The sequence below is a fragment of the Myotis nattereri genome, assembly GCF_964212035.1.
Source record: "Myotis nattereri genome assembly, chromosome: 2".
NCBI lineage: Eukaryota > Metazoa > Chordata > Mammalia > Chiroptera > Vespertilionidae > Myotis > Myotis nattereri.
The window spans coordinates 110,172,393-110,194,181 of NC_138076.1; the positions used below are offsets into that span (position 1 = coordinate 110,172,393).

The 21,789-nt window shown below is 42.1% G+C and overlaps 1 protein-coding gene across 3 annotated transcripts in view; it reads right to left on the reverse strand.

The window, feature by feature from the left end:
* Positions 1 to 21,789, reverse strand: part of IFT88 (intraflagellar transport 88) — a 169,321-nt gene that overhangs the window by 23,565 nt on the left and 123,967 nt on the right. For all 3 annotated transcript variants that reach the window (XM_081083541.1, XM_081083542.1, XM_081083543.1), the window contains one exon: positions 15,849 to 15,915. In XM_081083541.1, coding sequence (XP_080939667.1) covers positions 15,849 to 15,915 — 67 coding nt within the window. The remainder of the gene's footprint in view (positions 1 to 15,848; positions 15,916 to 21,789) is intronic.

Consider the following 21,789-nt stretch of genomic DNA (forward strand, 5'->3'; position numbering starts at 1 on the left):
TATTAAGTCTAATAATTTTTTTGATTGAGTCTTTAGGGTTTTCTATGTACAGTATCATGTCATCTGCAAATAGGGACAGTTTTACTTCTTTTCCAATTTGGATGCCTTTTATTTCTTCTTCTTGTCTGATCGCAATGGCTAGTACTTCCAGTACTATGTTGAACAGGAGTGGTGAGAGTGGGCATCCCTGTCTTATTCCTGTCCTTAGGGGAAATGGTTTTAGTTTTTGCCCATTGAGTATGATGTTGGCTGTGGGTTTGTCATATATGGCTTTTATTATGTTGAGGCATGAACCTTCTATTCCCACCTTGCTGAGAGTTTTTATCAAGAAAGGGTGTTGGGTTTTGTCAAATGCTTTTTCTGCATCAATGGATATAATTATATGGTTTTTATCTCTCTGTTTGTTTATGTGGTGTATCACATTTATTGATTAGCTTTGTAAATCTGAGGATCTCATTAATCCTTGAAAATTCTCATCCATTAATTCTTTACTTCCTTTCCCTCATTCTGTCTTTCAATATGTATCTACTACATCCTTCATGTCTCTTAATCCCTCCTATTTCCCATCACTTTGACTCTGTCCTGCATTCTGGGTAATTTCTCCAGCTCTCTCCAGGTCACGAATTCTCTCTTCTTCTAATCTAATTTGCTTTTCAGGGGTCAAGAAGATTTTTCTGTAAACGACCAGACAGTAAATATTTTAGGCTCTGCATACCAAATGGTTTCTGACTACAAATGATTGAGTATGGCTCTTCTCCAGTAACACTTTACTGACAAAAGCAGGTGGTAGATCATGCGAAATTTGGTCTTGCAGGCTGTAGTTTCCTGACCCCTGCTTTAAAACATCTATTGTGTTTCTGATTTCAATTACATTTTTCATTTTTGGAAATTCAATTTGGTTTTTTCAAGTCTGCCTAGTAATTTTTATATTATTTTATTCTGTTGCCATACTTAAAATACGTAAGTATGACACTGTTTGAATCCAATTGCTGAGTTTATATAGAGAGAATCTGGATAGTGAGGCATTGTGTGTTACCTGATTCCCAATCTTAAATATATATATATATATATATATATATATATATATATATATATATATATTTCATAGAGAAGGGAGAGGCAGAGAGAGATAGAAACATCAATGACAAGAGAGAATCATGTGCCTGAATGCCCCCCCACTGGGGATGGAGCCCACAACCCGGGCATGTGCCCTGACCAGGAATGGAACCGTGACCTCCTACTTCATAGGTCAACGCTCAACCACTGAGCCACACAGGTCGGACTGATTCCTAAATTTTAGATAGTGTTAGAGTTCAGATAGCAGAGGATAACAGCTCTACCTAAAAAAAAGGACCTGAATCTATTCAGTTCTAGAATTCAGATAACAAGAGATATGTATATTTTTACTTTTAAAATATATTCTTTATCTGATAATTATAATATATATCTAGTCTTTGAAGGCTACATTCTATAGTTTCTGTTGCTCGCTCATAGAGGCTTATTTCCTCATGTGTTTTCTTAAAGTTGTAGGTTCCTGCTCTTTAGAATTTTATCTGAAAGAATTATTTGAGGCTTATTTAAAGTGTATTACTCCAGGAAGGAGTACACTTATTTCTTCCAGGTGCCTGGGAGCACCACCAACTCAATTCCATATTTTCAGGTTGGAGTCTTCAGGCCACACAGGTAATAATGTATTCTAGCTCCAAAACCATATGAGGACTCATGGTCAGGAATTTCAAGGGCATGCTTCCTGTTTATCACATTCCAACAGAGCCAAGGTGGAAACCCAGCCCTTGTGGGGTGAATTCTTTTCTATTTGACCCACTGATGGTACTGTTTATTAGGGGTCCTGGCTTTATGAAGGGGATTCTTTGGTCTGACCTCTGACTTTTTGGGGGCCCAGGTTTTATCTTTAGTTCCCTATGAGTGCCTATAAACCCAGGCTTTAGGCCACAGGAATTTGCTAAGGCAAACATTAGCTTCTGTACTTACGCCTTTGCATTTAAATTTTCTACTCATTTTTAGTCTCCAAATAATTTCCTTCTTTCTTGCCAACTCAGTCATAAATTTTAAAAGTGTTTTTCATCTTCTCATTTCTTTTTCCTTCCTCTTTAAAAAAAATGATTTTAGAGAGAAGGGAGAGGGAGAAGAAGAGGGGAGAGAGGGAGAGAGGGAGAGAGGGAGAGGGGGAGAGAGGGAGAGAGGGAGAGAGAAAGAGGGGGAGAGAGGGAGAGAGGGAGAGAGAGAAAAACATTGATCGGTTGCCTCACACACACACACTCGGAGCAGGGATTGAACCCACGACCTGGCATAGGGCATGACTGGGAATGGAACCCTCCACCTTTTGGTGTACAGGGCAATGCTCTAATCAACTGAGCCATACTGGCCATGGACCTCTTTATTTTTTTTTTAATACTCAGTCCACCATTATCAGGAGTGCTCTACATGGAGGAGTTTCCCTGAATATTCAGTCCATCTTACTGTCAGAAATAGAAGTCTGTAATAATTTCACAGTCAGGAGAAACACACGAAAATGTAATTAAAAAGGTTAAGTCTAACCTCTTTGTTTTACAGATGAAAAAACAGGCCTAAAGAGGTGAAGTCACTTATTTATTAGTAAGAGTTCATAGTTAGTGGCAAGGCCAACACCAAAATCCAGGTTTTCTGTCTGCCAGCATGGTCCTTAACCATCACACAGTAATGTCTATTTTGGCAAAGAATCTATGTAAAGTGTGGCACTTTTCATATAGACATGGAAAGTTTATATGAATAACTATGGCCTTATTCACATATTCCTGACATATGCTATTCTAAGCTTAGCAGCTTAGCTGACCATGAAATGCAGCTGTCTGAATAATGACAAACATCCAGACAAAAGAAACTCACAATCTCTTTTCACAGTCCTATTTTAGGACCCCCCCCCCCCCCACATCCCCAGGGACCCTCTTCTTGTCTTGTGACTTATAAAGCAAGTTTACAATCTTGAAATTTGGGGAAAAATCTCACATTCCTTTGCTACAGGGGAGATGACATCCTGATTTGACCAATATTTTTTTACAAGGTAATTCATACTAAGAAGGTGACCTATTGTAACATTTTAGAATGTTATAGTTTTTATTTTATAAATTGTTTTATTTTATTGATTTTAGAGAGAGGGAAGAAGGCAGAGGGAGGGAGAGAGAGTGAGAATGAGAGAGAGAGAGAGAGAGATTGATATGTTGTTCCACTTACTTATGCATTCATAAGTTGATTCTTGTATGTGCCCTGACTGGGATCGAACCCGCAACCTTGGTGTCGCCAAATGACACTCTAATCAACTGAGCTCCATGGCCAGGGCTAGAATGTTACAGTTTTTATTTTTACTTTTTAAAATATATTTTTACTAGAGGCCTGGTGCACAAATTCGTGCACTAGTGGGGTCCCTTGGCCTGGCCTGCAGGATCAGGCTGAAACCGGCTCTCATCCCCCAAGGGGTCCCGGATTGCGAGAGGGTGCAGGCCAGGCTGAGGGACCCCATCGGTGCATGATCGGGGCTGGGGAGGGATGTGGGAGGTTGGCCAGCCAGGGAGGGACTGTGGGAGGGCTCCAAGGTGTGTCTGGCCCATCTCACTCAGTCCTGATCAGCCGGACCCCAGCAGCAAGCTAACATACCAGTTGGAGCATCTGCTTCTTGGTGGTCAGTGCACATCATAGTGAGTGGTTGAGTGACCTTAGCATATCATTAGCATATTACGCTTTGATTGGTTAAACAGACAACTGGACGAACGGACACTTAGCATATTAGGCTTTTATTATATAGGATTGATTTCAGAGAGGTAGGGAGAGGGGGAGAGAGATAGCAACATCAATGATAAGAATCATTGATTGGCTGCTTCCTGTATGCCCCACACTGGGGATTGAGCCTGCAGCCGGGCATGTGCCCTGACTGGGAATCAAACCATGACCTCCTGGTTCATAGGTCAATGCTCAACCACTGAACCACATTGGCTGGGCTAGAATGTTACAGTTTTTAAATTCGAGTTCTTTTTTTGTGAGAAACTGAGTTTTATAACATAAGCTCTATTCATGGAACAAATTAAGAGGCTGACTACATAAACTTCCGTTTCCAAGGGAAGACAGTCTTTATTTAGAAAGAATATGGTTAAGAGCATGAAAATTATTTACAGTTGTAGATAAACTAAAAGTAGAAAAGAAAAACTAAAGAGGAGATGAAAAGCCATGCACTTCATTTTTGTTAATTCTTTAAACAATTAGATTTTGGCAAATATTTTATGATCTAAATTCAACAATTTCACCAAATTGAGTACATAATACATTTACCCTAGTAATGAAAATAAGAAAAATAAATAGCTTTTTATCTTTAATACCATCAATTATATTTAAAAATTGTGGTGACTATTAACTGTGCTCAATGGCAGAGGAAAAGGAGACACAGCCACCACCGTCAGTCAGGTCCACCGACTGTGGGTAACTTTTACCAGAAACATTTGCTATAAATAATTTTCCATGATGTTACACCTATAACACAATTTTAAAATCCAATAAAATATCTGACTTTTCTGCTTATTTCTTATTTTGTTGACTTCAGTATGCTTTTAAGTGAACATTATTTTGTTTATAGAAAAGTGGGAAGGAAACCACATTGTAAAATTACTATTAATCACTGCTCTCTGGTTGCAAATAAGGTTGTTTCTTGGGAATTGTATGTTCTCTAGCTTTGGGGCTTCCAGTGGCAACATAACCCCTCATAGATCAGGCTGGGAAGCAGGATGTGGGATCGAGCACAGGGAAGGAGAAAGGGGCCTGTTGTAACTGCCACAGTGAGGCAACTGTGCAAAACACAATTAAACCCAGGATTACTCCTGTTGAACATTTTGTTTATTCTCAGCATTTTCCTGTCATAAATAATGTGATGAACATGTGTATATATACTGTAATTCTCTGTCTGAGTTTATGGTGTGGAACTTTTAAAGATCTTGAAGAATATTACCAAACACACCCTGCAGAGTCCCACTTCCAGCTTCCACCAGCAGCATTTAGCTCATAAAGAAAGCTCTTCTCCCTGGATCCTGGAGAGCTGGCCTTGCTAACTGTACAGGTTAATTGCATTTCTTTAATAATTGGTGAGGCTGCATTCGTACCACCATACGCAAGAGAATGATTTATCCTCTTTATCACCTTTCTGCATCCCACACTTTCCTTAAAATCATGGAAATCTGACTTTTGCCTCCAACAGTGTACTGAGAATGCTGTCGTTAGGGTTTCCAACACTGTCGTAATTGAAAAACTGAATGACCTCTTTTTTTGGCTTCAAGTTGAATTAAACAATACATATCTGATAATTCCTTAAATTATCTATATATATAAACGCCTAAGCGAATGTTCAACTAGTAGCTATGATATGCACTGACCATCAGGGGGCAGATGTTCCGACCAGTAGGTTAGCTTGCTGCTGGGGTCCAGCTGATCGGGACTGGGCGAGATAGGCCGGACACACCCTGGAGCTCTCCTGCAGTCCCTCCTTGGCCCCAATCGTGCACTGGTGCGAGAGGCCTCACTGGTGCACAAATCCATGCAACGGACGTCTAGTCAGATAATAATTATCTTCCCCCACCACTTCCCTTAAGTTAGGAAGCCTTATCAATTGTTCCATTATTTTCTTATTTTTTGACAGTGCTATCCAAATGAAACCTAAAAAATTCTTCTCATTCCTCGGAGTGTTACAAACATAGTGCCCTTACTCCTTGAAATATCTTCTGAAGGGATCCTCTTTTGGTGAACTATAAACTCTGATTTCACACTCCATTAGACATTAAACTTTTTTTGGTCTCTTTCATCCCCAGGATGATATTCAATTTAGCACCAACTAAAATGCAGTCACTAAGGAAACTACTCACTCAGTAAGTATGAGGGAGTTTTTGTTTATGGTTACAAACACTAATGAACTTCAGACAGCACATTGAGACCTTTTCTGTGAATCTATGTACTGTCCAACTTACTTTGTAGTCTGACTTGCAAGTGACCTACCCTTTGTCATGAGAAAGCTGCTCTTCCTTTGCTCCAAATCTTTTGAGAGTTAAGGGGCTACAAATCCAAAGCTCCCTCCCAGGCCCCAGCATCATGGCCTGACAGCACAGATGACACAACTGGCACAAAACTGCATAGAGCCCATGGCTAGGACGCAGCTGCACTGTGAGAATGTCAGCTCATTTTTACATTGTTCCCAGCTGTGAGGCTCAGTTTACCTGCACCACTCACTCCATCCTTTGTTCACCTAATTGTGTATTACCCATCAAAACTGAAATTAGCTCTGACAGCCACTGTAATAGGCAACACTCAGGGGCAGAGTGATCCTGTGGAGAGATCACTGAAGATGGAGGCAAAGTAGACAATTTATTTATTCTGTTTTTACTATAATTCATATCCTAAATGCTTAACTCAATACCTGGCATATAAAAAGGACATAGGAGAAGAAGCTGGAAGGGAATTGGTATTTTCTGAGTACCTATGATGGTCAGGAACTCGGTAAAAGTTTGTTGATAGAAAGTCAGAAAGACAGGAAGGGACGGGGGGAAAGAACTATATGCATAAAATGTGCATATATGTGTATATATTTACAGATACATGTAATACATATACTGTACAGATTTTATCATATTTAAATATATATAGTACACATATGTATAACATTTTTAGACTGCATTTCCTGTGCTTTTTGGTAATTTGCCTGTGATGAAAATTCCAAAAGAGGTGTTTGACAAATGTTTTGATTAACTGCAGCATTACTGGAATAAATGTTCCACTTTTCAAACTGGTAACTTCAAAAACCAACGTTCATTTGTAGATATAATTTCTAGTACTTTTTGTTAAATGTTATAAACAGTAAGGCGGTGGTCCATGTCCTGACATTTATCTTCATGCACAAATACACGTGAGCCTTCAGTGTCAGGAAAAAACTGAGAACAACAAACTCAAGGTCATACATCCAGCAAAGGTACACACATGGGCCCTCACTATATCCGCAGGTGGACGCTAAAATTTGGGTACTGCCCATGTTCTCCCTTGTCAAAGGAATCACCCTTGCCAGTGCTTCCTGTGTGCAAACTCAGGTCCTTCTCTCAACCACCCTGCCAGGTACATCCTATTTTCACTCCCATTTGACTGATGAGGAAACTGTGACAAAAGATTAATTAACTTGCCAGAGATCACATAAGATGCAGTAACTTGAAAAAGGAAGTCCATGGATGCTGAATGAACACCAGGACTGAGTAACTAATTCAAATGACCTCAAACTAAGGGCAGTAAGCCAAGGGATAGAGGGAAGGAGCACCTTCTGTTGACAAAAAGTCTCATCACTCCGTTATTCTGTGTGACATATTTGGAGGTGGCTGAGCTGTAAACAGTCGAGATCACTTTAAGAGGGAAAGGTAAACAACAGTCTCATTGTAGAGCTGTATCCTTAGATTAGATAGCTGTAACTGGTGCTTTGGTCAAAAGGAAATTCCTGAGTCCCCACCTGTTATGACCAAGAACATTCATGGAGAGGTGGGTGTAGAGCAGGGATCAGCTAAGTACAGTTTGTGGACCAAACCTGGCCCATCCTGTTTATGTAGGTCTAGTGGGTTAACAATGGTTTATAGACTTTTTTAATGGTTGGGGGAAAAAAGCTAAAGAGGAATAATATTTTGTGACATAATGACATTTACACGACATTCAAATTTCAGTGTCTGAATATGAAGTTTTGAGACTCATCCACATCCCCCCACTTATATGTTGTCTATGCCGCCTCTCACCACAGTGGCATGAGAGGACATGGCCCTTGAGTCTAAATTACCTACTGGCTGGGCCTCTATGGGAAAAGTGTGTTGAGAGAACCACTCAGCTTAGAGAACCAGTTTGCCAGAAGATAGGTGACTTGTTAGCAGATCAGACCAGCAGGGTCTGTGACACTGAATATGCTGGCGCTACTGCGATACTGCCCTCTGATATTTATTACTAACAGTTACACTGTGACATCAAGCCTCAAAATGCGTAGCAGCCAGGGTGTCCAGCACAGTTACTCCTGAGATTTCTGTGGCGAAGTGGGTGCTTACATGGGATGAAGCTGATGGGAGTGACGCTCTTTAGAAGTAAGAGCCCCAGTCCTGCCAGCTTCTGAAGGCTTTTTTCACCCTTTACAGACTCACTGTCTTTTTCCCAGGAGATTACCTACGTTCTGTTGATTTGATTATCTGAATTTGGCTGTATTCACATCGCTTTTCTATCTCTCCTCCTTAGTCAGTGATCTTTTGTCCCTCATATGTGGTGGGCACTGAGCATGAGCCACTGGATCCCAGCAAAACTGTGCAAAGGTATTCTAGTCAAAGAAGTTGTTCACCCTTGACTATAATCTTAAAATAAAACTTTGACAAAAAAAAAAATGGTTACAATGTACTTTATAAAAGACGTTCTTTAAAAAGTTGATCTTAAAGTGAATTTCTATTCACTGAGTCATCATATCCTATAATTTTCATTATGAAATTATTTTCAGTATGAAAATGAGATACATTTTTCTTAGGAAAAGTTGGCACCCAAGACATAATAAAAAGTAAGTGTAAAATGCAGCAAACCATTAAGTACACATAGTAAACAAAAAACAATTTTAAAATGAAACGTTAACAACACAGCACTCAAAGTAAGTCAGGACTGCCAACAGCATGCAAAAGGGAAGAGGCCCTCCAGGAAGGCACTCTCTGTCCTGAGGACAGGTGCCTATGAGAAGCAGAGGTATTCTGTGGTTTCCGGGCCTTTACATGCAGCCAGCACACGGCAGGAGCTCGATCCACTTCACCCTGTGGACTGTGCACAGGCTGACTACTGAGACTGTGAACTCGGAGGACACAGCTCTACTTGTGGGAGTTGACCTTTTGTGTGACATGGCTTAATTTTTCTCCTAAACTGATTGATGTTTGGCACTGAGCTGCTAAAACTTTAACTCAAAATTGTGCATTTAAAAGAGAAATACATCTTTACTTCAAGTAGTTAAAACAACTTCATTTCATTTAAGTTAATTCTATTTTGCCCTGGCTGGCATTGTGTGGTGGTTAGAGTGTAGGTCTGTGCACCAAAGGATCACAGGTTTAATTCCTGGTCAAGGGCACATACCTGGGTTGCAGATTCTGTCCCCTGCCTGGTTGGGGCACATGCTGGAGGCAACCAATTGATCTCTCTCTCTCTCTCTCTCTCTCTCTCTCTCTCTCTCTCTTTCCCCTTCCCTTCCACTCTCTCTAAAAATCATGGAAAAAATATCCTCAGGTGAGGATTAACAACAACAAAAAAATAAGTTAATTCTGTTTTAAAAGCAAACTAATGTACTAACAATCCTGGAATGGATATTCAAAATTCTAAACCAGATAGTACTGCTTTTCAATGGGAGTTGTATCAAGTAATAACCATAACAGTCATACTCACTCAGCACCAGCATGTGCCAGGTTCAGCACGGCCCTCTGTGGGTTGTGCATGTAATACTTCTATCACCTTGGCCGTGACAGAGCCGGGACAAGAGGCCGAGGCTGGATGACTATACACTGCCACACACTGTGGTTTTAAATGTGGTGCCCTTTTTTAAAAAAAATATATTTTATTGATTTTTTACAGAGAGGAAGGGAGAGGGATAGAGAGTTAGAAACACTGAAGAGAGAGAAACATCGATCAGCTGACTCCTGCACACCCCCTACTGGGGATGTGCCCGCAACCAAGGCACATGCCCTTGACCGGAATCAAACCTGGGACCCTTCAGTCTGCAGGCCGACGCTCTATCCACTGAGCCAAACCGGTTAGGGCTGTGGTGCCCTTTTTATAGACACTCTGTCACATCTAATCCTGTAGTATCTCAATGGAGATACAGCAGTGGTTCTCAAAGTGTGTTCCCAGTACCAGCAGCATCAGCTGGGACTTTGTCAGAAATGCAGATTTCTGGCCTATCACAGGCTGGCTGACTCAGAAGTACTAAAGCTCTGTGGTTGGCTCTAGGTGATTCTGGCTAACATCTGAGAACCACTGAAGAGGAAGGGAACTGAGATTTACTGAACAAATTAATAGCAAAAATCAGACTTCCAGGAGACTAGTCTGATCCACAAAAAGGACAATTACGTAGGATCCCCGAGCATTTTAGAAATAGTTATTTTATATAAATGAATAATGATAATGTATTAGTTCTCCATGGTCCTCTGTCCTAGGCAATTCTCTAAAAATCAAGTTGCAGGCAGTGCATTTAAATTATTATACTTACACTAGCTATGGCTGACTTCATTTGGATTCACATGAAAACTGTCCCTTTCTCCTAACTGCACTGTGCATCTAATCCAGGCTGAAGGGCCAAATATTTCCCTGTTAAGCTATAAATGTGCAAGTCTACGTTTTAGAGGTTGGAGGTGGGAGATGGGTGAGATCGGGGCTCCCTTTACATGGAGGTTTGTCCTAGAAATTCCTGAATGGCAAGTGGTAAGTGACAGCCATGCAGAGTGACTGCCGCTAGTGTGGGGGTGGGGGAGCCGACAGCTGCTGAGGATGGGTGTGTCCAGTGTACTGGGGCGGGGGGGGGGGGGGAGCACAAGGAAAAAGAGAGGAGACAGTGAGGGAGGGGTCCACAGCATGGTTTACACAGACTTCAAAGCCAGGGACAGCCTTGCCCTAGGCCTGTGCTGAGAACTGGAGAAAGTAGGCAGAAAACATGATTCCTGTCATCAAAAGAGGTACTCCAACTTGAGCTTCAGGATGAGGGAAGAAATAAGGAACAAAAAGGCAAATGGTGGGGAAAGTGGGCAAGTCCCCTGGGAAGGAACTGTTTAGTGCCTTCAACTTGTGCCAAGGAACTGGGAACAAGAAAACCAGCTTGTAAAAATGCCTCCAAACCACAGTTTCTACTCCAAACTGACCTCATGTGAGAATAAAACTTATTTGTGCACTTGAACTGACTATTTGTGCTGGACTGAAGTGGACTGGAACAGAGAGAGGAAAACTTATTTACGAAGAACAAGAACAAGCAACAGTGGGGAGGCCAAGACCAGGAGGTGCCTCTCTCTAACAGATGCCTCTCTCTGCACACAGGTGTCAGACAAGGCAGCTCACCTTTCCTACACATCAGTCATGGCTTCACCGACCCGACCTGACTGCAGAGGAGGTGTGGGCCTGTTTTGTTCTGAGGCACGGCATGCTTCCAGAAGTATTAGGGAAAGGTCACCTAGGGAGGCTGCACAGATCTTTGTGTCAGAGGACTTGGAACTTGGGGGCCCCTGAAGTGCAGCTTGACCTTTCTGATGTTTCTGAGAGGCAGACATTGGAGTTGGTCTGGGGATACTTTCTCAGGGCTCTGGTTAAGCCCCAACCTGCTCAACAGTTCTAGGCCTACCCTGGCATCCTGTTAGGAGGTCCTGAAGTTTCTGAAACAGATTTTCAAAGTGAAGACATTGGAGTTAACTTAGGCTCATGTTAGGGATTAACACTGAAGACATTTCACGAGTTACCAGGGAAGGCTGAGAACTTCCCATAAGGCTGCTGCTGCTATTTTGGGAGAGACTGGTTGGTGACTGACTCTGAACTCAAAATTTTTAGAGGATGTGTGGAATACTTAGAGGATGGTGAATCTGGTCCCAGAATGTTAGCAAAATAATTAAAACTTTAAAAGAACTCATATCAGGATGGCCTGCTTCCTAAGAGCACGCATGAACCAGCAGCAGCAAGTGGGTCTGGCAGCCTTCCAGAGGTTCTTTCATGGAAGCACAGTGCCTGGTCTGCTGACTTTGTGGCCATTCAGAACATCTTTGGTAATACAGGTCCATGATCCCTCATCTACAATTCCTAATGAAGAGGTCTGAAAGCTATGTGTTCAGGTGGCAGTATGTAAACTCCTTGGACATAAAACCTAACTTGCCCTGAAGCGATTTTTAGCCACTATCTATCCTAAATGTGAATATTCATGCTCCACTGAATTAATACTTTATTCGGTGATAAGGTGTTCCGATGGGAATTAGATGTTATATAGCTAATACACCCTATTACCTTTTAAAGTCCAAAAAATGCTGAATTCCACAGCATACTTGGCCCCAAAAGCTTGGATAGGGACTGTGGGCCCGGATTGCTGTCTTTGGCTTAAAGACAATTGTAGGTGCCTGTTTCTTAGATCCAGAATGCAGCTAAATCCAACCCCAGACAGCCAAAGAAATATGGTAAAACAGGAGTGGGGTTGAGTTAGGGACAAAACTGAGGTATATCTGAGGACTAGGGGGACAGTATGGCAATATCAGCGTCTATCATGACCAGGAGTCTGACGAGACAGGAGTCAGCTGCTCCTTGAGGTGGCAGCCCCTTCGCACTCCCAGGATGCTGGCTCTGGGCAACAGCTCCTGTGACCTGAGGGCTAACTGGTCAGGACTCTGTGGGTCAGTTGGAGGAGCTGGACTGATCCTTAGAGAGTCAGGCTGTCTCGCTAGAACTAGAGGCACTGATGACTACTAGTAAATGCCTAATGTACTTGGTGAAGCAGAGCTCTGATTTCTACAAAGAGTCTTTGTTCCCAGTCTCAAGTCCTGAATCTTGGAAGACACACGTGCTTTTGTTGTGGCAGCATCCTCATCACTAGAACCTTGTGTGTCTTTCCAGCTAGATTAGAATTTTCTTGAGCACAGGGGCCACCATCTTATTTATCCCTGTGTCCTTGGCACTGAGCACAGTGTTGGGCACTGAGAATGCATCCATTAAACGTTTGTGAATGAATGAAAGGCCTGCCTATCTAAGGGTCACGTCTTGCTTTGTCCTGACTCCTAGATCACAGACAGATACGCAGCTGGGCAGATGCATGAAATGGGTCACCTATGTATAACCTTGCTAAGTAGGGATGTGAGAGAATGGAGCTGTATTTATTGGTCACATTTAGCATTTATTTTTCCAATAGTTTATTTAAAACCACCAAATTTCTACTAAGTTTAACTTAAACTATCCCCTGAAGCAGAGGGAGATGGTAGATTTTGTTGATGGGAAAAAGAGAAGACTTGGCAAACAAACCTTCTTATTAAGTAACTAGAGGCCGGTGCACAAAAATTTGTGCACTGGGGGGGGGGGGGGTGGTCCCTCAGCCCGGCCTGTGCCCTCTCCCAGCCTGGGACCCCTCGGGAGATAACGACCTGCTGGCTTAGGCCTGCTCCCGGGTGGCAGAGGGCAGGCCCAATCCGTAGGTGCAGCCCCTGGTTGGGCTCAGAGCAGGGCCGATTGGGGAGTTGGGGCACCGCCTCCTGTCATACACAGAGCAGGGCAGATTGGGAGGTTGCGATGCCACCCTCAGTCACGCTCAGGGTAGGGCCGATTGGGGGGTTGGGGCACCGCCCCCTGTCACACTCAAGGCAGGGTCGATGGGGAGGTTGCGGCGCCACCCCCTGTCACACAAAGAGCAGGGCCCATCAGGGGGTTGGGGCGCTGCCCCCCGTCATGCACAGAGCAGGGCAGATCAGGGGGTTGTGGAGCTCCCCCCTGTCACGCACAGAGCAGGGCCAATCAGGGGGTTGGGGCGCCGCCACTGTCACACTCAGGGCAGGGCCGATGGGGAGGTTATGGCTCTACCCTGTCACACACAGAGCAGGGCCCGTGGGGTGGGGGGGTTGGGGCGCCGCCCCCTTTCACACACAGAGCCGCAGGGCGATCAGGGGGTTTGGGCGCTGCCCCCTGTCATGCTGATCCCAGTGCCGGGAGACCTCGCGGCTCTGCTGATCCCAGTGCTGGGGGGCATATTACCCTTTTACTATATAGAATAGAGGCCTGGTGCATGGGTGGGGGCTGGCTGGTTTGCCCTGAAGGGTGTCCCGGATCAGGGTGGGGGTCCCCACTGGGGTGCCTGGCCAGCCTGGATGAGGGGATGATGGCTGTTTGCAGCTGGTCACACACCCTTCAGGTGGGGGTCCCCACTGGGGTGCCTGGCCAGTCTGGCTGAGGGGCTGAGGGCTGTTTTCAGGCTGGGACTGAAGCTCCCAACTGCTCCTTTTTTTCTTTTTTTCTTTTTATTCTGAGCCAGCTTTAGCTCTGAGGCTCCAGCTCTTAGCCCTCCGCTTCTGAAAGCAGGTTATCTGGTTTGTTTAGGTTCTACAATCGAAACTCTGTATCAACTCCAGGTCTGAGATCCCGGCTAGCTGAAAGCTGGTTCCTGGGGTTTTGTTTAGCTTCTATTTTTGTAACTATGTTTCAAACTGCCAGCTCAGAGGCCTGCAGCAGCAGGAGGGGAACGTTGGAGTCCTCCATCACTTAAGCAAGCAAGCCTCATGTTAGTTTCAAGCTGCCTGGCTGCCGGCCGCCATCTTGGCTGGCAGTTAATTTGCATATCACCCTGATTAGCCAATGGGAAGGGTAGCGGTTGTACACCAATTACCATGTTTCTCTTTTATTAGATAGGACTAGTGGCCCGGTGCACAAAATTCGTGCACGGAGGTGGGGGATGTCCCTCAGCCTGGCCTGCACCCTCTCCAATCTGGGACCCCTCGGGGGATGTCCGACTGCCGGTTTAAACCGGCAGTCGGACATCCCTCTCACAATCCAGAACTGCTGGCTCCTAACCGCTCACCTGCCTGTCTGCCTGATCACCCCTAACCACTCTGCCTGCTGGCCTTCTCACCCCAACTGCCCCCCCTTGCCAGCCTGAGTGCCCCCAACTGCCCCATCTGCCGGTCTGCTCACCCCCAAATGCCCCCTACTCACCCCCAACTGCCCTCCCCTCCTGGCCTGATCACCCCTAACCACCTCTGCCTTGGCCCCGCCACCATGGCTTTGCCTGGAAGGATGTCTGTAAGGTCTCCTGGAAGGTCTTCCGGTCTAATTAGCATATTACCCTTTTATTAGTATAGATAATGTCACGAGCAGTTACAGAGTCAAGGAATTTGGAGATGCAAACAACTTCAGAAATCACCTAAATCATACAGCATTTACATGGTTGCTCCAGAGACACATGGTTGTCATGATCAAGACTGGAACAAGAACCATGTCCCCGAGTTCCCAAATTGGCACTGTTTCTACACTGAAAGTGGGACTGAAGACCTGAGACTGTTTGCATTTTATAAGATTGTCTTACTTCTCATGGTACTTCCTTAAAATGTAAATTTTAAATATATTTTATTGATTTTTTACAGAGAGGAAGGGAGAGAGATAGAGAGTTAGAAACATCGATGAGAGAGAAACATCGATCAGCTGCCTCCTGCACATCTCCCACCGGGGATATGCCCGCAACCCAGGCACATGCCCTTGACCGGAATCGAACCTGGGACCCTTCAGTCCGCAGGCCGACGCTCTATCCACTGAGCCAAACCGGTTTCGGCAAATTTTAAACATCACACAGTAAAGCCTCATTAGGATGGACATCTATAATAATTTATCCAACCCAAACTTGTTTGTTACGCTATTAGCAGAAACAGTTCTGGTTAAGAACTAAAATTGCTCACTAGCCAGGCAGCTCAATTGGTTAGAGTGTAATGCTGATATGCTAAAGTTGAAGGTTTAATCCCCACTCAGGACACATAAAAATATCAATCAATGAATGCATAAGTAAGTGGAACAACAAATCAATGTTTCTCTTTCTCTAAAATCAATAAAAAACAATTAAAAAAAGAATTAAAATAACTAACATTTATACTTAATTTATATATCAGACTGACTGCTTACAAAATTAATTAGAATAAGTAAGGTTTAACTGTGTATACAACACACACACACACCACACACACATACACACACACACACACACAGATAAAAGACATTTTTGGATTGTTTCGAAATGTTTCCAGAAGCCCATGTACATTATAATCCACAACCTCAAGATGACAGAAAAAACTTACCACTGCCAGCACTACCCTCTCTCTTGCTGCGGGAACCTCCGGGGCCATCTCTGCCAGACTTTATACGCTAGAACAAGAAGAAGATGAGTTTAAAAGAATAACTCATATTTCTTCAAAGTTGAATATAACTAAACGTTGATTTTTAAATTAACATTACTATGTAACTCTGAAGACTTATTGCTCCTACATTTCTGAATGCTGGGGTCAAATTGATTATTACCTGAATCACTTCTATAGGAATAAAGACTATGTTGTGTAACGCAGAGATTCAAAGTCTGCCCTCTAACATGCTGAGTGATCAGTCCTTGTCACACTCAAGTGGCACTTATACTTCAAACTGCAGTGAAACCTCTGCTTATACAAACATCCTAAAAACCAAATATTCTCTTTTTTAAAAAACATGTTTTTATTGATTTTAGAGAGAGAGGGGGAGAGGGGGTAGAGAGACAGAAACATTGATGAGAGAGAAACATCTATCTGCTGCCTCCTGCATGCCCCCTATTGGGGATCGAGCACCAACTGGCTCATTTCTAGGACCTCTTGGTTCATGGGTTGATGCTCAACCACTAAGCAACACTGGCCAGGCCCCAAATATTCTGTGGATGGGAAGTTCAGGTTTAAACATGATCGTTTGGAATCGAGGGTGGGTAGAAGAGAAGGGAATCTATTAAAAGGCTATTTCCTGCATTGTTCTACTCTACAATGGTTGAACCTAAACTATTACAGGGCTAAAGGCAAAATGGCTTTTGAAATTCAACTTCTACAATAAATGTGCTATTAAAATCTCACAAAATGCCTAATCTGTTCAATTGTCTACTTTCTTAAACACAAATTCACCCTTAAAGAAAAATACCTCCAAGCTATGACATTCTTAGGTTTCTTTTTATATTTTACCAGAGGCCTGATGCAGGAAATTCATGCAAGAGTAGCCCTTCCCCCCCTCTCCCGGCCACCCCCCCCCCCCGCCCCCTCTGCCAGCACTGGCTTCCCTCTGGCACCTGGGACCCAGGCCTTGGCCCTCACAGCCCCGGCTTCATCCAGAAGGTCGTCCAGAAGGACGTCTGGTCTAATTAGCATATTATGCTTTTATTATTATAGATTGCTTTGTATTTTGCTTAAGTGTTAGAATTTTTTAAAAAGAGGAAAGCCTTTAAAATATTTTTTATTGATTTTTAGAGCAAGAGAAAGGAAGAAGGACAGAGAGACAGAAACATCGATGAGAGAGAAACATTATTGATCAGCTGCCTCCTGCACACCCCCTACTGGGGATAGAGCCCACAACCTGGAATGTGCGCCAACCAGAATCAAACTAGTGACCTCTTGGTTCATGGGCTGATGTTAAACCACTGAACCCCATCGGCTGGGCAAGTGTTAGAATTTTTATATCAACACGAATCTGCCTCAAGTCGCACTTTGACTGGTGTGAGGCAGGTCCTGACAGTAGGTAAAAGAGGAAGCTTTGGAATAATAACTGACAAAATGATTCTCATCACAGCAAAACTAAAATGTGAGGGAAGGAGCCACATAAATGGGACACAGATCAGAAAGTGACAGAGGTCTATGTTTGTTGACATGGAAAGCTGTCCATGTTATTTTGGGGAAAACATATGGGGGTTATAAGCCAGTATTTTTGTAAAAATTCAATTTTTGTAAAAAAAAAGTCCCATTAAAAATATATGTATTGCTATGTTTGTGTATATTTGTAAAATGCCCAGGAAGACACATACCAAAATGCTAGTGTTCTCAAAGTACTAGGATGGATGATTTTCACGTCTTTCTTTATACATTTCTATTTGAATTAAAATAGTACTTATAAAAGTAATCTACTTGACTTTTTAACAGAATGTTTATTTTTTAATAATGTACTAAAAGTTGACATTCTTAGTCTGAAAAAATATGATGCCATTCCCATTTTGAAAAAAAAAAGAGAGAAGGTACAAAACTAATGTAGATACAAATAATATAATGGGACAAATTAAAAAACAGGCGTTGAGAGTAAGAAACATTTTTTCCTTTTACATCTACTGTTCAATATGAGCATATGACTAAATATGTCTTCTACTACTCTTCTGGAATTGGAATAAAACCAGAGCCTTACACATTCTACTCAGAGTGGAGGTTGAAAACCTGCCACCCCATGAACTGTTACCTGTCCTTGATGAAGTGAGCACAGAACTCAAGGTTGAGGGTTTTCAAACTTGCATACTGATTTCATGTTTCTGACATCCAAGTGCATGATCATTTTTCTAGTGATGTCAATGACAGATTGAGACAAAAAATTAACTGCACCACAGATCATTTGAGAAGCATTGATCTAGAATACTCTTCCAATTTTACAGCTAATGAGAATGAGGTCAGAAGGAACAACTGTCCCTTCTGAGTCTCAGAGCTGGCCAATGATCAAGCCAGGAGAGAAGTCCAGGGTCCTGTCCACCACATTTGCACTTATTACATAAGACTTAGATATTTGTCCAATAGAACAAGTAGCAGTTATTGTTTCCTAGTTAAGGATTCCTAAGATTGGCTCTGACTTCAAATTCAAGAGAAAACTGCAAAAGAATGCATAAACCTGGCTGTAACTTCCTGTACTCAGACCTCTACGCACACTTCTTCGTAGATATCTCCATACTTGCTTAAACACTAGCTCCTCTAGGAATGATCTCTGAGTCCTCCTCTGAAGCAAAACCCCTCCATCTCTGTTCCCAGAGCTCGTTTCCCTCACATGCCCCATTACCCTGGAAGAGGAACTGGTGTTCACCTTGCACTCCCATGTTACGAGTACCTTCAGCATGTGGCTGACTCTTACATGTCACTGTGTCTTCCACAGAGCACAGCACTGTGATAAATGTTTCCTGAGAGGAGGAATGAGGACTAACACAAGGCAATGCATGAAGACACTGACATCAATGGCCTTTAACAAAAAAGTGATTAGGAATCTACACCTGAAATATGTAACTAATGCTCAAATTACCATTAATTTGATATCAACAATGCATATTTTCTTCCACATTTTTGTTAGATTTCATAAATTCAATAATGCATAAAATGTGCAAGACATTCTTGTAGCTTTCATTAAATAAACTTTAAAACAAATTTTATTTCTTCTGTAAGTAAATTTTAAAGCCATGCCTTTATGAGACCTTATTACTAAACTAGAGGCCCAGTGCATGAAATTCCTGCACTGGGGGGGGGAGGGGTCCCTCACCCCAGCCTGCACCCTCTCGCAGTCTGTGAGACCTCGGGGGATGTCTGACTGATGGCTTAGACCCGCTCCCCGGAGCCGTCAGTCACACATCCTTAGAGCTGCCGCAGGGGTGGGAGAGGCTTCCGCCACCACTACTGTGCTCACCAGCCATGAGCCCGGCTTCTGGCTGAGTGGTGCTCCCCCTGAGGGAGCACACTGACCACCAGGGGGAAACTCCTGCATTGAGCGTCTGTCCCCTAGTGGTCAGTGCACGTCATAGCAACTGGTCATTCTGCTGTTCGATCAATCTGCATATTAGCCTTTTATTATATAGGATCTCTTTTCTTTTAGGAAATATAATCAAAGGGTTTCTGCTCAAATAGATTGTATAGTTATTTTTATGCTTTTTGATAAAATTTAAACTTGAGGATAAAAACCAACTACATTTTACATTAGTTTTGAATGTCATATGATATTGTGGACAAAAGAAAGCATTTATTGAAATTGTTTGCTGATTTCTTTGGGGAGAAAATAGCAAATATTAGAACAGAATTTCTCTATTTCAATATTTTGAGAATTCAGAAATTTGATTTTTAAAATGGAATGAATTACTAAAGTACTCCTATTTTTTGACTAGCAATTAAAACTTCCTGTATTCTGTAAATTATTTCTTTATCCATTTTCTTCTGCCTCCTAATAATTTCCTTTTGTTGTCTAATCCTCTTTAGAATTTTAGCTGACATTTTTCTCTTTTTCATATTTAAAACAGTGTCATCACTGCCTGCTCTTCCCATTTTGCTCTTTCCCAAAGAGTCAAGTTTGGCAGAAACCAAACCTCTCTTAAAACATAATACTGTTGTGGGGCCCAGTGTCCAAATGGTAAAGCGACTCCTGTCTGGCCCACTGGCCTGTGTCTGGAATCGCTTCCTGCTGGCACTAATGAATACACAATGTATGGAATTTCTTCTTACTCAGAATGTGATCCCTCAACAACAAATGTGAGAACGGTCTTCTTTTCCATAATAGTTCCAGGAAGACGACGAATTTCTTTGATGAATTACTTTATATAAACAACCTTCTGGCTTTAACATCTTAAAAAAGGCATTAGGGGCTCAGGGAGACACATTAATCCTGAATCAAATAAACCTGAATCAATTTATCTTTCTTTCTTAGGTTTATACAAATTCTTTTCCATTTGAAAATTTTAAAAAAAAATTCATGGCCTGATTTATTTTATGTCTACACCCCTCCTTTAAATCAGACTCCATACCCTAGCTGTCTTTTTATTATCTGCAAGGTGACCCTTTGGGAGCATAAACTGTACAATAGTGCTTCTCAGACTTTGGTTAATATAAAAATTACCTGGAGAATTATTTTAAAAAGCACATACACAGATTTTTGGATCAATACCCAGAGACTGTAATTCTGGAGTAGGGTTTGGGTAGTTTGTAATTCTAACTACATATGATTCTGAAGCTCTACTAGTCCATAGACCACACTTGACTAGCACTGTTCTGAGACCCTAACTCCTATGGTGAGTTGATGGCAAGGTACATTTTGATCTAATCCATTGCACAAAATAGCGACTTTGCTGGATGCAGAATAAATAAGGACTGTATACAACTAAAAATGATGACTTGCATCACTCTCTTTCTCTGCTTTTCCCAAGGTGTCAGGTACAGTGTTAGGAGGCAGGATTTGAATCTCAGGTCTGCCCCCAATACCTGGTGACTTGCAGAAAGTTACTAGCCATTACAGGACTCAGTTTTCTTACCTGTAAAAAGTAGTAATAATCACACCATATCCAACATCATAGGATTATTGGGGTGATCACAGTAGTTGAGGCATGTAAATTGCTTAGAACAATGCCTACACTTAGCCATGAAATAAATACATGTTAGCTGTCGTTATTAATGTCTAGTTAAGCACTGTAGTAGAGTAGAATTAAAGGAAAACCTGTCACCAAAAGATTGCTGACATCATTCAGGAGGTTATCAGGTAAAGATTTTTTTTTTAAAAATCAGACATAGAAAGCTACCAACTATAAAAAAGACATGCACCTGTCTAAAGATGTGGAAATATTTAAAGAAATCAAGATATATCTATAAAACAGGGTGTTATGGAGGCATCAACAACGATTTGATGAAGAAATTTTAATTACATGGGAAAAAACGTTAAGGACAGATTCTAAACAAGAAACAGAAAAAAAAGTAACATAAAGTTTTAGAAAAGGAACTTATTATATCTTGTTTCATGATTATTATTATGTTTTGTGCTCTACAAGCCAGGAAAGAGCTCCCTATGCCCTGGGTTCACAACCTAGAGAAGAAACTGAGAAATGCAACAATTAACTGAGAAGCTGGCTCTCAGGTAGATGAGAATTCTTTCTCTTTAACCTTCTTCGTCTTCCTAGGACCTTCCTTGTCAACTAACTTTCCCCCTCCACTTTGTGTTTATAAGCAAAACATAAAAAGAGAAAACATCAGGAAAATGTTTCTTTGACATAAAATTTAATGAGGAGTACTGAAGAATGATAGAGAAATTGATTTCAAGGAAAATGAAGACAGTGCTTTGTGGATGAGGACAGAGCTTTAACCCGAAAGATGAAGGTATAACAAGGTGGGAAGGGAAGATATTAAGGAGAAGCTAAAAGAACATAAATGACACTGGGTTTTATACAGATTACAATAAGAATAGTGGTAAAATATTACTGAAAGAAGTTTTGCTTCAGCACAGGGAGACATTAATAATTTGGTA